Below are 18,080 nucleotides of genomic sequence, written 5' to 3'. Positions count from 1 at the left end.
AAACAAACCAAAAAACCTCAGAGATCTGATCTACAGCTGATGGTCATGACATGCTGCAGCATGACAGCAAAGACTAGGAAGTACACGATGTTGGGTTAAACATAGCAAAATGGTCTGAATATAACATGTCCCTGATTATAAGACCATCCGTTTTTTCAACGTTTGTTTTTGAACACAGGAAACACTTTGACTCTTGTTGTGTCTGGAAATTTTCCCCCGAGAAGAATTTTCTCTGGTAGGACAGAAACATGAAAAACAGTAACACAGAAAACCCACATTATCAGTCACAGACACTCTTCCTCTATCAAGTCAGTTTTTTTTTTAAGGCTGGAACTGTTTTCCTTTGTCAGTTCATGACCTGCTGTAGGTCTTGGCTTATTGACAGATGTTCATATTGCTTGATATTGGCAGACATCAGAAGATTCTATGAACTGCTTTTCTTTTGATCAGTGACCAAACTGCTATGCAGACAGAGCAAACCTAATAGCATGATACTATAGTAACTGGACTAGATGTTATCCATCCCAACTCCAACTACTATGAGGAGGAGATGACAAACAAAAGCTTATTATGAATGAAAGGATAGTACAAACTTGACATAAAGACCAACAGAGACATGTAAAAGGCTTTTGAGAATTTCCTCCACTCACTCTCATGGGTGTGAAAGTTTTCTCAATAATCTAATTCTAACTCTGAGCACCATCCACTCTAGAAAGCAATGTTTGAAATGTTTGAAAAATAAATAAATATAACACAACTATTTGCATTAACCTTTTTGAGTTTAATTTAATTTAATGAACTTTTGTTCAGCCAACAAACTGCATGAAGTGAATTGTGAATATTTGAACAACAACAGCTAGAATTGTGATTAAGTCATGTTTGTTCAGTGAAGCAGAAACATGCAGAAAGATAACTTGTTGCTTTCTTTTCAATTGATATTGTTCTTACTTTCAAACAACTACAATTAGAGTTATTTTTTTTCTTTTTTATTTGTTTTTTTAATGTTTTTGAGAGAGATAGAGGGTGAAAGGAAAGTGAGAGATGGGGTAATAGAGATGGAAGAGGGCTGGAATAAAGAAAGAAAGGTAGAGAAGGAGTGATGGAGAGGAGACAGGGGGTGAGGGTGGAGAAAGAAGTAGGTGGAAGGATCCAGAAGAAGAGGAGGGATGAAGGTGGAGGAGATGGAAATGGTTGTGGATAGTCATGGAAGAGGTGGAGGATAGAGAGGTGGGAGATAGAAAGGTGGAGGATGGAGAGGTGGAGGATGGAGAGGTGGAGGATGGAGAGGTGGAGGATAGAGAAAGGGTGAGGAGAGGGAGAAGAGGGGAGGAGGATGAAAGAGCAGCCTCCTCAACTTGCTGTCATAGTCGAACTTCAGTGTAAGCAACTCCAACGGCCATGTTTCTCTTTTTTTTCTTTTTTGCTCCTTTTCTCTTCCTCTGTCTTTCCTGCCATCAGTCTTCTGAAGAAACCAAAGAATCCCTTGTTTTTCTTGACAGGGACCTCTTGGTTGTCCACCTCTGGGATTTCCTGTTCCTCCTCAATTTCTTTTATCTCCTCCTCTGAGTCTTTGTCCTCATCTGGCCGTTTGTCGTCTTTTTGCACTTGTTCCTCTTCCTGCAGATTTTCATCTTCCAGCAGGTTTTTTTCTTCCTGCAGTTTGTCGTCATCCTGCAGTTTCTCATCTTCCTGCAGTTTCTCCTCTTCCTGCAGGTTTTTTACTTCCTGCAGTTTGTCATCTTCCTGCACTTTTTCCTCTTCGTGCAGGTTTTCATCTTCCAGCAGGTTTTTTTCTTCCTGCAGTTTCTCATCTTCCTGCAGTTTCTCCTCTTCCAGCAGGTTTTTTTCTTCCTGCAGTTTCTCCTCTTCCTGCACTTTTTCCTCTTCATGCAGGTTTTCATCTTCCAGCAGGTTTTTTTCTTCCTGCAGTTTCTCATCTTCCTGCAGGTTTTTTACTTCCTGCAGTTTCTCCTCTTCCTGCACTTGTTCCTCTTCCTGCAGGTTTTCATCTTCCTGCAGGTTTTTTACTTCCTGCAGTTTCTCCTCTTCCTGCACTTTTTCCTCTTCATGCAGGTTTTCATCTTCCAGCAGGTTTTTTTCTTCCTGCAGTTTCTCATCTTCCAGCAGGTTTTTTACTTCCTGCAGTTTCTCCTCTTCCTGCACTTTTTCCTCTTCATGCAGGTTTTCATCTTCCAGCAGGTTTTTTACTTCCTGCAGTTTCTCCTCTTCCTGCAGGTTTTTTACTTCCTGCAGTTTCTCCTCTTCCTGCACTTTTTCCTCTTCATGCAGGTTTTCATCTTCCAGCAGGTTTTTTTCTTCCTGCAGTTTTTCATCTTCCAGCAGGTTTTTTACTTCCTGCACTCTTTCTTCCTCAATCATTTCATTTTGCAGGACAGTATTGTCCTTCAGGTCTTTTGACTCTTGCACTGCCTCCTTCACTTCCTCTTGGTTCTGCTGTCTCACCATCTCTTCTTCCTTCTGTCTGAGCTGTTCCTTCAGCTGATTCAGCTCTTGATCCTTGGTCTTGCTGGACTTGGTGAATCTTTGCCTCTCAGCCTTCAGCAGCTCTTTCAGCTCTATAATCAAAACCTCCCTGTTTGTCACAAGAGCATCCTTAATGCCGAACAGGGTGTTGTTCTGGATCAGTTTCTCACTCATCTTCTTATTATCATCCACAAGCATGTTGATGTGCTCTTCCAGGTGGTGATTGTGCTCCATCAGATGCTGGTTTTCAGCCTGGCATGCCTCCAAGGCTTTTCGCAGCTCAGCCAGTTCCTGAGCTTGGTTTTGGTGACCACCGTGGCGAGGATTGGTAGCGTATCCTTGTTGCCGTTTTTGTTTGAATCTTTGAGCCATGACGCACAAGCAAAGATTCTCTGAAGATCTGTGAAAATGTCGGGTCTGTAGAAGACTAGTTTGTCTCGAGGTTCGTTGTCCTTCAACTCTGTGGCTTAGTTTGTGTCTCGTGGAGATATTTCCAACCGAATGACTGATTTGATCTGAATCTGTCCTTTTTATGCTGCTGCCTGATGATGTCGGAATGTGACATCACAATTGTACCTGGCTGTGATATCAGGAGGATTCTAGAATGTCAAATGTGCCTTTTTGCCCAGCAGCAGAAAAGGTGTTATTTTTGAAATACACTGTTGCTGCCATGTCTTTCACACAGCACACTGTAGCTTTTCCAACTATCAACTGTATTGAAGAGTCTGTTATGAAAAGTGGCAGGTGTACTGCTTGTCAGATATTACAATCAGAAAAATAAATGGAAAATACTGTGAAACAGTATCTAAAATCACTTAGGGCTGTTGTGAGTGTGATTCTTAAATCCTCAAAACCTCCTCTAAACATAGAGGCAAACAATATTTTTTCTACTGAATGAAAAAAAACTATTTAAAACTGTTTCAGGAATCAAAATAAACATTGTTGTTTGAAAGTTAACACAACAGAAAAGTCACGATGAGTCAAACAGGTTAAAACTCTGGCTTTTCAAACACTATTGTTGCTTTCAAATTAACACAAATTGATAAATAGCATTAAAACATGAATATATTCTGATACATGAGCTGCACCGTCTTGATGTTTGTAAAAACTGGTAACAAGTCAACTGCTGGAAGTATTTCTGGGAGAATTTTTTTGAGAAAATTTCTCTCTATGTCTTATGCTGTACAAACTGATTTTACTATAATGAAGAAAACATTATTAATTTTATTAATAAGGCCACAGATAAGTGCATCAGCTGTGAAATGAAATCAAAAACTTTGCTCCGTTCTTCTTGGGACTGTTTGAACCTTCAAAAGCTATGACTGCACTGCGAACAATGTTTAACTGCTGTGCATATTTCTTTCTCTTTCATCTTTATATTCTGCAAGAAGGCGTTGAAACCAGAGGAGGTAGGTAGAGATAATGTTTTTCTTTTTTACAATGAAAAAGGTTTTTGAGCGATTACACCTGCCCAAGATTCGAGGGCCACAATAGGACACTTGGTTGCCTTTTTTTAAATTGTTGCTTATATGTAGGTATTCAATCATTCTAAGATAAACATCACATTATTTTTTTTTCTTTTAGGTAGAAAGGCATATATTTTTTAGAAAATTTGTTTTTATTTTTTATTCTAATTTTTTTTGCTGATATATTAAGTTTAGCTTAGTTTATGCTTTATGTGCTAACGCTTGGGGAACTCACCTCTGACTGTGTTGCACTGTGTTCTGTATAAAGACCTGTTGGAACACCTAAATGACAACAGAAGTCCAGGAGAGGGCAATGTTTTCATGCACCTGGTCAGGTTATTCTTTATCTTTGTCTGCTTACACACAGGAATCAAAAGAATCACATTTGTTGCAGAAAGGTTCGGGAAAATAAAAATGTCAGAGCAAAGATGCACATTTAGCAGATTTAACTAAAATTTTCTTTATTACAAATTAACTTGCAAGTGTTACTGAGCAGAAGCAATGCTTTTGAGGAAATCTAAGGATCTAAATTGTGTTTAACTAAGGTTTTTATCACATTAGACATGCGCTCGTGTTACTCGAGGCAAACAACATGAAGCAGCCTCCAATTTTGGCTTTGCAGGGTCTTCAGCTGCAGCAGACCAGAACTGTTTGGTTATAAAACCATCCATCTGTCTGTGGAACCAACCAGCCTTCTCCCAGTTCAATATATAATTGAGGGGCTTTTGAAGTCCATGGGATAGATCTTGCATATATTTTAATTAAAAGTAAAAATAACTAATGTTTTTAATGTTCATCATGATCATGTCTTTACAAATTCCAGAATTATTTATTATGGAAACAATCACTTATTAATAAAAAATAACTGGATATCACTAAAATGTTAACTAAATAAGCATCCCAATTTAGTAACAACCACCTTCTAATTAGCCAAACAATATTAAAATGAGCTTATTCAAAAATTGTTTTGATTGTGTTCTTTTTATTAAGTTCAGATAATCATGACAGATATTTCTTTTCTGGCAATATATCAAATTGTATATGGAAAATAACAAATTGTGTCTGTGTCTGAGAAACACCTCTCAAGGAAGTGTGTAATAAGGAGCCCACAGAGCCAACAAACATATGAGAAAACAGCAAAACAAACCACCAAAAAGTTTTCATTGTCATACGGAAGTACAATTCTATGATTCTACAATTCCATTTAGCAGACACTTTTATCCAAAGGGACTTACATCTGAAAGTAGATACAACCCAAGCAAGGATCTAGTCAGGAGAAAACAACCTGGAAAAGTGTCATGAAACAAGTTCAAGTGTAATAATAGGACCGTGGTGTTTATAGGCGGAGTGGATGTAATAGGAATTATATTTTTTTGCAGTCTGTCAATTGCAAAGGTGTTCAGTGAAGAACTGGGCTTTTAGTCTTTTCTTAAAGACTGAGAGAGACTCTGCAGATCGAACAGAGTTTGGTAATTAGTTCCATCAGCGAGGAACCACAGAGGAGAAAGTCTAGCTATCAATCGGCCCTGTTGTGGTGGTTGTATCAGGCGCCTTTTGTTGGCCGAGTGGAAGGGAGTGTAGACCTGAATGAGAGAGTTCAGCTTGGAGGGAGCTGTTTTCATTGTAAGCAGCAACTGAAGCCAGTGAAGCGATCTGATGGTGACATGAGCTGTTTTTGGCTGGTTGAAAACCAGACCAAATCTGCAGCATTCTGGATCATCTGCACAGGTTTGACCGTGCATGTGGGTAGGCCTGCCAGTAAGGAGTTGCAGCAAGTAGTAAAATTTCAGGAAAGGGACACAGTAGGCTCTACTTTCTGGGAATCTTAGGTCTTTAAGTGTGTGCAGCAACTAGTCTGTTGAGGCCAGAACAGTTTTATTTGCAGCTGGCAACTATGAAAGTCAAGGGAGTGTTCAGCTGGAGGCTCCTTAAAATACAGGAGGTCATTCCTGCCCACCAGATAAGACTACTCCACCAGTACACATGTTTTCTGAGGAACCGAATGCATCACAGGCACACATCCTATTTGTTTTTAAAACTGAATGTCAACTTGATGTTGTGGTGATGTGTTCGTACCGTCCAGCCACCGCCGTCTGTCTCCATGTCACAGTAAACCAACATCGGTGCCCCAAGTTTCCCCTGAGGGAAAATCTCCACCTCGCCTGATGTATAGATGCCGTTCAGCAGCTCCTGAGAGCAGTCGGTGGGGAAGGGGAACCGCAGGGTGCCTGAGGAGAAAGAGGAGGGAGGAGAAAGTTGAGAGGAGTTCTTAATCAGTTAACCATCTGGACCCTAAAAGCCACCTGCAGGTTTGAAAGATGTGCTGTCATTAAAATTTGCCAAAATAACACCATTTATCATAGAAATGGTAAAAACAGGAAGCATCGTTGGATTGACAAGCTATTTGGTCAGGAACATGAACCAAATCTCATTGTGATACTTCATCAGAATCATTTTGGTCAACATGTTTTGTTTAAAAATTGTGCAGAAATTATTGTTTGCTCTAGCCACATTTTTAAATAAAATGTTGTCATTACAAAATAGTCAAAATGACACCATTTGTCACAGCCAGAAACCATAAACAGATAGAAAGAATCGAGGTGCCATTCAAGAAAGAAAATGATTGAAATCTTAGCGAAAAAAATGACAATATTTCATCAAAATTACTTAAGAGAGTCAGTAGTGACTCAACTGTGACCAACAGTCAGGAGACAAAAATTCAGAGTTTTTGGCTGAACTGCAGGCAGTGTTTTGATGAGAGCAGCATGGAGACAAGTGTGCAAATAAATTAAAAATGCAAGTAGTAAAACATCCAAACAATGCAGTCACCATTTTCTCCCAATATTGATCACATCTTTGAGCACTTGTTGATTTCAGGTTTTTCAATTTTTCTAAAATAAATATATGAAAGAAATTTGACTTTAGTTCTTTTCCTTCTTTTAAGGATTTTACAGCATTATCACTGCATCATACTTCACAGAAGACGTTTCTGAGTTCTGTCTACTTCTAGTCGTAGTTGTGCTGTTTCCATAGAGGTGCAAGACTTTATATTTCACTGAAAACTGAATCCACAGAAAATGCTTGGAGTTCAGAGAGTAAATATTTGAGACTTGATTGTGGTGTGACTGAAATACCGGTGGTGAACTCAGTTGCGATGGCGGACGTGTATCTTCCTTCTCTTTCTGCCTGTAGCTGCACCACGTACTTGGATCCAGGATGGAGTCTTCTCAGGTTGAAATGTGTTACCGTGGCATCCACAATTACTTCCTGTTACGAGAAAAACATGAGATCAGGAGTCAATTGCAACAGCAAAATTAACCCAAAATACACATTTAAGAGGCAGAAAGAGAAGCAAACGAACCACAGCAAGAGAGGAAAGTCAGTGTGACCCTTTAAACTACAGACAACAAGGAGATGTTTTCTCCCAGCGACCAGTCGATTGGTTGAAGAGTTTGGTGTGATTTCAGTCCACCCAGATTTTCTTTGGTTTTATCATTAGTCCCTTTCCTCACCTTCATTTCTTGACCTTCAGTCTGATAGGTCAGTCTGTATCTAGCAACAGGCTTTGGCGGTGGCTTCCAGGACAACATGGCGGTGCGAGGCGTGACGTTGTTGGCCTGGAGGTCCTGCGGCCCATTGCCATCCCTCCCAGAGCCTGGAGAAGAAGAGCAGAGTCCTGAAGGAGCTGATTGGTTAATGTTCAAATGTGTTCACAGCACTGTTTAGTTTTATGTCTCTAGTCGAGCGCCAAACCAAAGCTGCATGTGAAACCCAAAGAGTGACCTAAACATGTCTGTTCAACGTAGAAACACTCAGAAGGGGAAAGAAAATATCATTTGCAAAAGTGATCTGTGGAAACTCGCGAAGATAAAAGTCAGTGTCCAACCCGTGTGTGTGGTGTGTGTGTGTGTGTGTGTGTGTGTGTGTCTGTGTGTGTGCGTGCATGTGTGTGTGTGTACCTCCGGTGGTGGTGAAGCTGGTGGTGGCTGCTGAGCTCTGCAGGCTGCCCAGCTGGCTGGTGATGGTGACGGTGTAGGTGGTGGATCCTTCCAGACCGCTCAGCTGCTGCTCGGCTGCGTTTCCCGACACTGTGACCCTCAACTCTGAATCTAAACAAACAAAAACTTATCTCAGAATCACTGTTCTCCAGTTTGACTGATTTAGCTTTGGCCTTGTAGAGAGTGGATGCAAAATTTTTCTGATTAAGAACCATTAGGTTACAAAATTTCCACAAAAAATTTGAAAATCAGGCACTAAATGCGTCCGAAAAACTACATTAAAAACAGTGGAATACTGTGGCATTCAAAAATTGCAAACATAGTGAAAATAAGAGTAAATATCCGTAAAAGAATGATATGTTTTGCTGATTTTACAGCCATATTGCACAAGAACAAATGACCATTTATCAAGTGCAGACTTTTTAATGTGGGCATTATTTACAGTTTTGGCCTGTTTTTTTTATGGTTAACATGTAAATTAATGTTTTTTGTGATTTCATAAGATATAATTTGTGATTTAACAAAACTGAGAGAATCTGTACAATAATCGTTTGCTGAATTATTTACAATTTAATAATCCTTATAATATAATGATATCTGTATTACAGTATTTTACATGTACAGTTCTTTGCTGATTTAAATTACAGTAAATAACAGTCTAACTTTATTGTCAAATGTTGCGAAAGGGTAAATTAGTATTTATAAAAGAAGAGATTTGTAATGTGGACAATATTTACAGTTTTGACTTGTTTTTTCCCCCATGACATTTAAATGAATACCTATTTTCTGCAATTTTACTAGTTATTGTCTGTAATATAAATTAATTAATTACCATTTTATTAATCTTTAATATATTTTTATATTTTTTTAAATATGAAAATATCTGTAAAATTAACTATATATTTTTAATTTAAATTACAGTGAACAGTAACACACTTTGAAGTCAAATATTATGAAAGAATGAATTAACAGTACAAAAGTAGAGATTACAGTGAACATTTAAATTAATATTGATTTATTATTTATTATCTGTAATTTAACAAAACAGGGAATATATGTAGAATAGTAGTAAATCATTCAAAAAATTGCAGTCAAAAACTTAATTTTTTTTTTTTACTTTAATTAATTCAAAAATAAATATCTGCATTTCAGAGAGCCTGCAGAGTCAAGCTACAGCTCCTACATGAAGAGTTAATAGGAAAAATTACATTTTAGATGCACAAGTTGTGTTTTTCAGTAACAGGTGTAAGACTTGTAAGCTTACCTGTACCCGAGCCGTAGACGATAGCGTACTTATCAACAGCAGCCAACGCTGGACGCCACAATAGCAAAGCCTTGCTGTCGGTGACATTTACAGCCTGAAGGTTTGTAGGAGGGTCAGGAACTGATAAAGAAACAAACGCAGTAATATTTAAACAAAGAAAAACATCTTAATAAAACTACCGAACAACATAGAAATGTGCAAAAGGTCCAAAAATGTCCAGAAAGCTGGCTCAGGGTGGATTTGACACAGCGGGTTGTGTTTGTGATGGGAATCATCTGAAGCGTCTTTTGAAACAACACAGAGCTCTGAAACAAATCCAGGCTGAGACTCCTCAGAGGAAACCTAACAATGCACAGATCTTTTCCAGAACCAGCACCTGCTGCAGACATTACCAAGCATGTGATTTATGACCTTTATTTATACACAAAGAAACAAAACACATTCAAGATTATTCATGGTTTTTAATGTAAAAAAGGAAAACAAGACAGAAACTGTGTCTGGATCAACCCTCTGAACCCTCAATACCACTGACTGGTTTAAAACATGTTACTTTAGAAAATCACTAACAATTTTTATCAGAGACAAACTGCAAAGACAGGAAGAATTGTTAGATTTGTGTGACATCCATCAGGAAACTGAGACAAACCAAAGCTTAAAAATGTTACATTTCATTAAAATCTGTTTATTCTACATATCTTGTTTAAAAAAAAGAAACTCTTCACTTTAACCATCCATCTGTTATCTATCCATCCATCCATCCATCCATTATCTATACACCACACAATCCTCAGTAGGATCAAGGGGGTGCTGGAGTCTATCCCAGCTGACTTGGGACGAAGGCAGGGGACACCCTAGACAGGTCACCAGTCTGTCACAGGGCTACATATACAGACAAACAATCACTCTCACATTCACACCTACGGACAATTTAGAATGATCAATTAACCTCAGCATATTTTTGGACTGTGGGAGGAAGCCGGAGTACCCGGAGAAAACCCACGCATGCACAGGGAGAACATGCAAACTCCATGCAGAAAGATCCCGGGAAAGCCGGGAGGCGAACCAGGGACCTTCTAGCTGCAAGGCGAAAGTGCTAACCACTACACCACTGTGCAGCCCCACTCTAACTAGATTCTGAAAAAAAAAAAAACCAACTAAAAATCTGTTCTCATTGTGGCAGTCGTGAAACCATTCGTGGCTCATTTGCCACCAACACTCACATAACAAAAAATCACTGACTTTTTGGCCGAACTGCAGGATGTGTTCACACAAAGCAGAGAGGAAACAAGCATGGAAACTAATCACAAATGTGAATAGTAAATTATCTATAGCATGTAGAGTCACCACTCCAGGATTGATAACACCAGAAGGCACTGAAGAAAAAGTTCTACATGTTGATTCCCAGTTAGTTTTTTCATTTTTGTGAAACAAATTATCAAAGAAATTCTACTTTTGTTTTTGCATTTTTAGGATTTATGTCATTCTAACTATACTGTACTGCACAGAGACATTTCTAATTTCTTTCTACTTCTAAACATGGTTGTCCTGTTTCCATAGAGGTGCAGGACTTTATATTATAGTGGAAAATAACAGATTTTGAGTCATTTTGGTTTAATTCTGTAACATTTTGCAAATTTTTTCTGTAATTTTTGGGAATTTGTAAGCCATTTTGTAAAGTTTCATATAATCGTGGTTAATATTCTGACACAATTTGGGCAAATTTTGAGTCATTTTGGACATTTCTGAGTTCTCTCTATTTTCTAGCTGTGGTTGTGCTGTTTACCAAGAGGTGTAGGACTTTATATTCTATAGAATAATGAGTGAAAATGTGTCACAATGACTTAGGATGCTTAAGCCCCTTTGTTATGGAACTGGACCTGCATTGTGTTCAGGATCAGCTAAATTAAACTCAATTAAAACATGAAGAGGGCAAGAAATCTGTGGAACTCACGTGTCATGACAAAGTCTTTGATCGGGTCGCTCTCGTCCAGGCCAAGGGTGGAGATGACGGTGACCTCGTAGGAAGAACCAGGTGAGAGCTGCGACAGGCTAAGGTTAGAGTCCTCCGAGTCCATGGTCACTGACACCGGCTCACCTGTAGGCACAACGCTGAAGATTAAAGTTCATTCATGTTCTCCAGATGAAAAAGTAGATTTACATCCTCTGTAACTGTGACTTGAGTTTGGCTGAATTTCTGCACCCTTGTTTTTCAGTCAAGACCAGAAATATTTGGACAGAAGCGTGTTTTTGTTCTCCAGTCTCAATTTGAAATAAAGTCATGGATACTACTTCAAATTGTCAAATTGCTGCTTGAATTTGTGTAAGATTAATTAAATAAAAACCCTTTGACCGCATTGTGCCCAAGGGAAGTTATGAGGGTTCAAAAGTAACAGTAAATGTTTCTTGGGCGGCTGGATGCTGTTTTAAAGTTGTTTCATGAACAAATGTGGCTCAAAGCTGACTGAGAGTTGACTTTCAGAATTACGTGGAGTCAGTATGAGAAAGGATAAAGGGAAAAATAGGAGCAATTTTTTTCTATATCTAGATATTTGTCTTATTTTTGTGTCCTCCAACCACCAAGTTATATTTCTGTATTTTGATCTATTATGCAAAATGTATTAACTGTTAAACACTGAGATGAATGAACTGATCAATGAACAGTTTTACAGCCTGAAAATAAGACTTTTTGTGCTTTTGTTAGCTCATTGCACTCTTAAAAATGCTGCCAAGACACAACTGTCGTCTTTTTGTGAGCAGAGCAGTGTCCTCTAGCTAATAAAAGCTGAAATAAAAGATTCTCACCATCGTCTGTGTGGGTGTATGTAACTTTGAAACCGCTGACGGGACTCTTTGGTTTGGTCCACGACACCGTCAGAGAGCTTTCTGTCACTTTACTGAAGACGATGTTGGTTGGAGGCTCTGGGCCTGAAGGTTGGATTAATATAACAAGAGAGGTAAATGAAAGCAAGTAATCAAGGGAAGAAGGTGAATTAGAGGAGGAAGTAAAAGAAAAGGGGAAACAGAAATAAAAGGAGGACAAAGGAAATTAAAATTTCATTAAGAGAAAAGAATAACTGGGCTTCATGAAAAACACAAAAACAGCCACTGAAGGAGTGAAAACTGTGTTTACATTATTATTTATTCATCCACACATTTGCTATTAGTGCTCCAATGCGTTGATGTATATATGTAAAGTGCAAACATATATACAGTATACAAATCATATACAGACATATAGTGTCACAATGATGGATCCTGGGCAGCAGCAAAGGAGAGAATGACGACATTTCAACACAGTAGTTAGCTGCTTGATCAAACCTGAAAACAAGAGCAAGGCAGGAATAAAAGACATTGAAACAAAGGAAGAAAAGGAGACTAATTTACAAGATTATGAAGAGTGAACGAACACGAATACATTCAGATATGAATTCGACACAATCTTAAGAGTTGGAAGTAAAAAATCACATTTAAAGAGTCAGTAGTTGGAATGGTTTTCCTTTTACAAACAAGCTCATTGCACTCTTAAAAATCAGGCTGGGTATCGGTCATTAAATTTAACTGTTTTTACTACTTTGTGCAACATTTATTATAAACTAGCCTGTTCTTTGTGGTATTCAGTTAAACACAGTGTGTACTATACTGCCAACATGTACAGTATTGATACATACTGTTTTCTGACACCCAGACAATATATCCACATTTATCAAATGATTTATTTCTCTTGAAATTAGGTTGCAATTTTGCAATTTTTTTGAGTATAAAAGGTGAAGACAGACCAAACGTACCCTGGTTTGGGTGAGAGATGAAGAGGTGTCAGTGAAGCTGGCTGTTAGCTTACCCTGAATGAAAGAAGACCAGAGCAGTAGTGAATGAATGAGTGATGTTACTTTGTTACTGCTGTGTTTGATGACAACTCAATTGATCATAAAATATGACTGCGCAGACCGATTGAAGCCCTGCAGGAACTACTGTGTATAAGCTACAGTGGACCAACATTATGTTTGGAGTTTCCCAAGGCTCTAACCTTGGTCCTCCTCTGTTGACATTTACATGCCTCTATTCGGCCAGATTATACAAACACTAAATCTGTAATATGCAGATGACACACGCATTTACCTCACTCGATCACCAACTACAGTACCATACATTCTTTCTGTAAGAATATTTAACAAAGCAATGACTGAATGAACTGAAATCTTCTGCAATCTAAGAGAACTATGAAACGATGGACTCTTGAGAGTACATCTTGATATTCTGTGTTCTGAAAACAAGAAACACATTGGAAATCTTGGTGTAGTCTGAAATCAATTACAATCAAAAAAAAAGAAAAAGCTGCAAGAATCTGCAGATTTACCCTAAGGCCTGCCTGTGTCTAGCAGGTTTCTGCATCAACATTACTGTAAAATCTGAGCATAATTTTTTACTTTAGCTGCACATATAACGGAACTTTAGAATCGGAGATACAGTGTTTCTTGCTGAAAGTACTCCAATGTTTTTTGTGTACACAAGCTTCACTTTTTACTGGAGAACTAAATGTTTATTTGTGTGTCCATAGACTGCATATAACAGATGGAAAAATGCTGAAGTACCTTGAAGCCAGAAAGTGGCAAAGTATTCTGACTGTATAGAATTCAATGAGAAAATGACCCAACTTTTAACTTGACCTGTTACGTTATGGTCTTTAGTTTCAAGTCTACTAGTCTACTTGCCAGCAATGTGAACACACAACTAAAAGTCACAACAGCTTAAAAACCATACCTAGTGCACGATTTACCTATGACTAACTGTGCCAAAGCACATCTGAGGTTTGACATTAAAAATCAGTTTTTGTGGTGGAGAGGGTGTTCATTATTGCAATGTAATGCATGAACATGAGGATGAAAGCTGAAGAATGAGTGCACAAATACAGCATTAATATAAAGCAAAAGTTCTTAATCAACATATGCCGATAACAACAAGCGCAAGGTACACGTCACTGAAACATTTAAATGAAAAACACATGATAGGATAAGGAATGTGGAACTGTAAATCACAAGCTTACAGTTTTCAAGAGCATCACAGCTCTTGAGACCCTGAGATTAAAACGGAGGAATCTATTAGTGGGTAAATATTTCCAATCACACTGAAGACGAGTGATGATTAGTTAACAACTGACGATGGGTTTTAATCAGCTTGACGTGAAGTGCAGTAAAGATAAAGGGCATAAACAGTGTTTTTATTCTGAATAGACTGAGACTGATGGAGGTACGAGATCGAGAGGAAAGGAACGAGTTTTCTGATTAAGACTTGACAACATTGACAGTAATGTTGCAGCATTGTACAGTAGCGATTCATGTTGTTCTACTGTCACAATGGCTTGTACCTGTACTGATGACAAGCTTGTGCAGTCTGGACAGAAGGCCAGGACCCTTTCCAAGCAAGGTCAAGGTGTATTCAGTCTTTGGAGGCAGATCCTCAAACTGGAAGGAGCGAGCTGAACCATGAAGCACTTTCTTGAAGGTTTTGTCATTTTCTGTCAGTTTGGTTGTTGAACTGCTTTGGATCTTTGGAACTTGAGAGATGGAACCTTCAGTGATTCTGTTATCGTTGTCAGTACCTCCATTTTCTGATTCAGGTTCTTTGTTGGGGTGGTGCTTCTCTTTACCCGTTTCACTGCCACCATCTTTATCAGAGTCTTCTTCCACTTCTTCTTTTCTTCCCATCTGCTTTGGCCCTTCAATTTTTTCTGTCCTAGTCACAACAAAGTTTTTGTACTTCCCTTCTGGTGAGTCCCATATGAGTGTAAATCCATCAGAGGTCTGGTTTGTCACACCCACAAAGTCCAGAGGTTCTCTTGTGATTCCAGAGAGAGAAACATCTGATGCAACACTTGCTGTCTTTTCAGTGTTACTTGTTTTTGGATCTTCTTCTTTTTGGCTCCCACTGATGTACTGTCTCACCTGGGTGTTGTGATGTTTTCTTTTAAAAGTTCTTGTTGGCGGTGGTCTCTTTGGAAGTACGACTGGTCTTGAGGGTCTTGAATGCAAGGGAGTTTGTTTGAAGGTTGGTCTACCTCGAATCGGAGTCCCAGTACTTTTGCCAGGATCAACGCTGTCTTCATGAATGTCAAAATCGGCAGTGCCAGTTTCTTCTGTTTCGATCAAAGTATTGCCTCTGTTTCTTAACTCTTTAGTCTGTGGTCTGACAGTAGTATCTATCTGGTCATTTGGAGTTACCTCTGAAGCCTCTTTTCCTCCTGATTGTCTATTTTGGCCTCCTTGGTTGAGCCTGTGGATATCCTGCTCTCCTGATTGGTTTTCTGGGGTGCTATCTTGTCCCAGCTGGCTAGTTTGACCTACAGCAGTAATGGTGGTGCCTGTATTTAGCTTTCTGGTCGGCAAAGGCTTGTGTACAGGACCTCTCTTTGTATACTGAGGCGGTCTCTGATTTGTGCGTGTTCTATTTTGAAAGGAACCACCGTATGGTTGTGTCCGACGGAAGAAACCAACTTTAAGATCTGGGCGATGTGAAGAAGGCACTCCATTAACTCTGGCAGTTTGATTAGACTCAGTGGACAAACTTGTTGTGGACATTCTTGTCTCAATTCCATCTTCAGTCCCATCTTTTACTGGCCCTGTATTAGATGGATAGGAGTCTTTGGAAAGAGAAGGAGCTGACGTGGCTGGAAATGGAGTGGTAAACTCAGACTGTTTCTCATTCTCTGCTTCAGGATTTAAAGGTTGAGAAGGGCGACTCAAGGGCCTCAAATTTAAGCGAGTCTGGTTCTTTAAAAAGGGCCGACGCAAGTGTCCTCCCTTAGGAGGAGGCCAATGAAATGGAATTTGTCCTCTTTCTGTCTGTCTCTTGTGGTTTTGTTCAACTACAGAGGATGCAGGTGTCATTTTACCACCTTTGCCTCCACTTGTATCCTTCACTGGTGCATTTACCTCATCTGAGGATGATTCCTTGGAAGCAGATGAAAATAGTGAAGATGATAATTCACTGGTCTCTGTCTCCCTTTTAGGGATAGGGACAAATCGAGGTGGGGAGCGGTGAGGAACTCTCAAATTTAAGTTGGTTTTATTCAGAAATGACCTAAAATTTGACTGTGGATAACGTACATATCCACGTTTTGGAGGGGTGTGGTGGACAAGAGGTACCTGATGTTCTCCCAAAGGTGGTACTCTTCTGTCTGCAGGTGATACAGAGTCAGTGGTGCCTTTATTATTATCAACATCTAGCTCATTGCTTCCAAGGGGACTGATTTCATCTGAGCTGGAAGATGATGGGGGTGAGGGCGACAGCGATGATGCAAATAAATGTCTAAGTGAGGATGATGGTGCTGCTGTTGATGCAGAAGATACAAGTGGCGTTAAAGATGATGACAATGATGGCACAGCTGATGAGTGCGACGATGATTTTGAGGTTAATAAGGATGAGGGGGAGAATGATGACAGTGGTTTTAATCCCCTTAAAATTTGCGTCCTCACTTTTTCTGCATCGACTGAAGCATCTGATGGTCTGGCCAGGTGAACAGAAAATGTTGTGATATTCAAACCCTTAAAAGTGTCTGCCAGGAGTGTATTTAAGGGATCTGGTGAATGGTCAAGGTCTGTCTCTCCAGTAGGGGGAGTATCACTTGTAATGGGGGAACCTGGATTTGAGCTTAATGTGTTTCCTGCAAGCCCTTTCCCCTGCCCTATACATCCATTGCCTCTGTCCTTTAGGGGTAATCTGATATGTGTCACTTTAATTTTGTTCATACATTTCTTCTCTTGGCCCTGAATAGTCCCAGTTGGCTCTGGAGATGCCAGATCAGCATCATTTCCATGGCTTGCCATTCCAACATCTGGTTGCTCTTTGGAGCCAACAGCAGGAGTTGGTTTCTCTGAGCTGTTTGTTTCTGAACCAGTCCCAGGAGTCATAGTTGGATTCTTATCATCCCTCCTCACGGAGCTCGATGCTTCCACAATCACAGAGTCTTCAGTGGTGGAGACACCTGGTTCAGGCTTTTTGTGTACTATCGGCTCCTTCTTTTTTGCCACTACTGGGGCTTTTTTCAAAGGGCCGGGCAAGATCTTCTTCCCTCCAGGCACAACTCTGGTTGTATTGAAACGCACAGAGCCTGGGACCTTTGACTTCCTGGACAAGGTGGGCCTTCCCTCGAATTTGGATCTGGTGCCATTTATCGTCATCATTTTGCTGACTAGAGGTTTGGTTCTGGCAATCACAGTGGAGGAGTCAGGGCGATCGAAATCTCTGACTTTTGCAGAGTCAGATTTAGAATTTGCCTGCTTTCTCCCTTGTTGGTCAAACACTTCCCCCCCAGATGAGGGGTTCAGCTCCTGTTTGATGCCACCAACATCTTGTGTGCCCTGCATGGTCAAAGCTGCTGTAGTAGGCCTTGGGACCCACTGACCTAAAGATGTGAAGGGAGTGAGGATTTGGATTAAACATTAAGGTCATCATAATCTGCTGTTGCTATTCATCCAGAAGAGGTCATATCTAACAAAGGAAGAAAAACAGTTTTAACATTGAATATATTTGAAAGGAAACCTGATTTATGACAGTTTGTCAGTTTTTATGAGAGAGCAAACAAACAGCTTTGGCCAGTAGTATCCATGTAGAACCTGCAAGGAGAAAATTGAAATATAATTAATGTTTTGCTTGGACAAACTTGGTGTTGAAAAGGAAATATCAGGATCGGGTCCAGCAGCAGATTTAGAAATGTGTTCTACTGGAGAGTTGGGTCAGCACATCGTGTCATTGACTTTTAAAGTAATGTTTCTTCACACTGTAATGCATTTTATACGATGTGTTGCGGTGAATAATGAGGTGTCTGGACACATAAAGATTTACTTATTAGTAGGACCAGTGCTGTTCTCACCT

At 39.5% G+C, this 18,080-nt stretch overlaps 2 protein-coding genes across 3 annotated transcripts in view; both read right to left on the bottom strand.

Annotated features, from left to right (window-relative positions):
• LOC111580937 (tenascin-X) overlaps positions 1-18,080 on the bottom strand; it is an 86,839-nt gene that overhangs the window by 4,421 nt on the left and 64,338 nt on the right. The window contains exons 9-16 of one of the 2 annotated variants that reach the window (XM_023288889.3): positions 14,575-17,610; positions 12,015-12,137; positions 11,164-11,307; positions 9,213-9,332; positions 7,910-8,059; positions 7,463-7,605; positions 7,085-7,217; positions 6,027-6,178 (exon numbers count right to left, since the gene is read on the bottom strand). In XM_023288889.3, the coding sequence (XP_023144657.3) occupies positions 6,027-6,178; positions 7,085-7,217; positions 7,463-7,605; positions 7,910-8,059; positions 9,213-9,332; positions 11,164-11,307; positions 12,015-12,137; positions 14,575-17,610 (4,001 nt within the window). The remainder of the gene's footprint in view (positions 1-6,026; positions 6,179-7,084; positions 7,218-7,462; positions 7,606-7,909; positions 8,060-9,212; positions 9,333-11,163; positions 11,308-12,014; positions 12,138-14,574; positions 17,611-18,080) is intronic. The other variant, XM_035956629.2, reaches the window with a different exon arrangement.
• On the bottom strand, positions 4-6,017 carry LOC118470667 (golgin subfamily A member 6-like protein 25). Its single transcript, XM_035950535.2, has one exon. It carries the CDS (start codon positions 2,854-2,856, stop codon positions 1,375-1,377), a length of 1,482 nt encoding a protein of 493 aa, XP_035806428.2. The 5' UTR covers positions 2,857-6,017; the 3' UTR covers positions 4-1,374.

The sequence above is a fragment of the Amphiprion ocellaris genome, chromosome 15, assembly GCF_022539595.1.
Source record: "Amphiprion ocellaris isolate individual 3 ecotype Okinawa chromosome 15, ASM2253959v1, whole genome shotgun sequence".
Lineage (NCBI taxonomy): Eukaryota > Metazoa > Chordata > Actinopteri > Pomacentridae > Amphiprion > Amphiprion ocellaris.
Note: the sequence above shows the minus strand (reverse complement) of the source record. Positions and strands in the feature narration are given on the sequence as shown.

What these genes read in the sequence shown, in the direction of transcription:
- LOC118470667 (XM_035950535.2), bottom strand. Translation starts at nt 2,856, where the DNA reads ATGGCTCAAAGATTCAAACAAAAACGGCAACAAGGATACGCTACCAAT.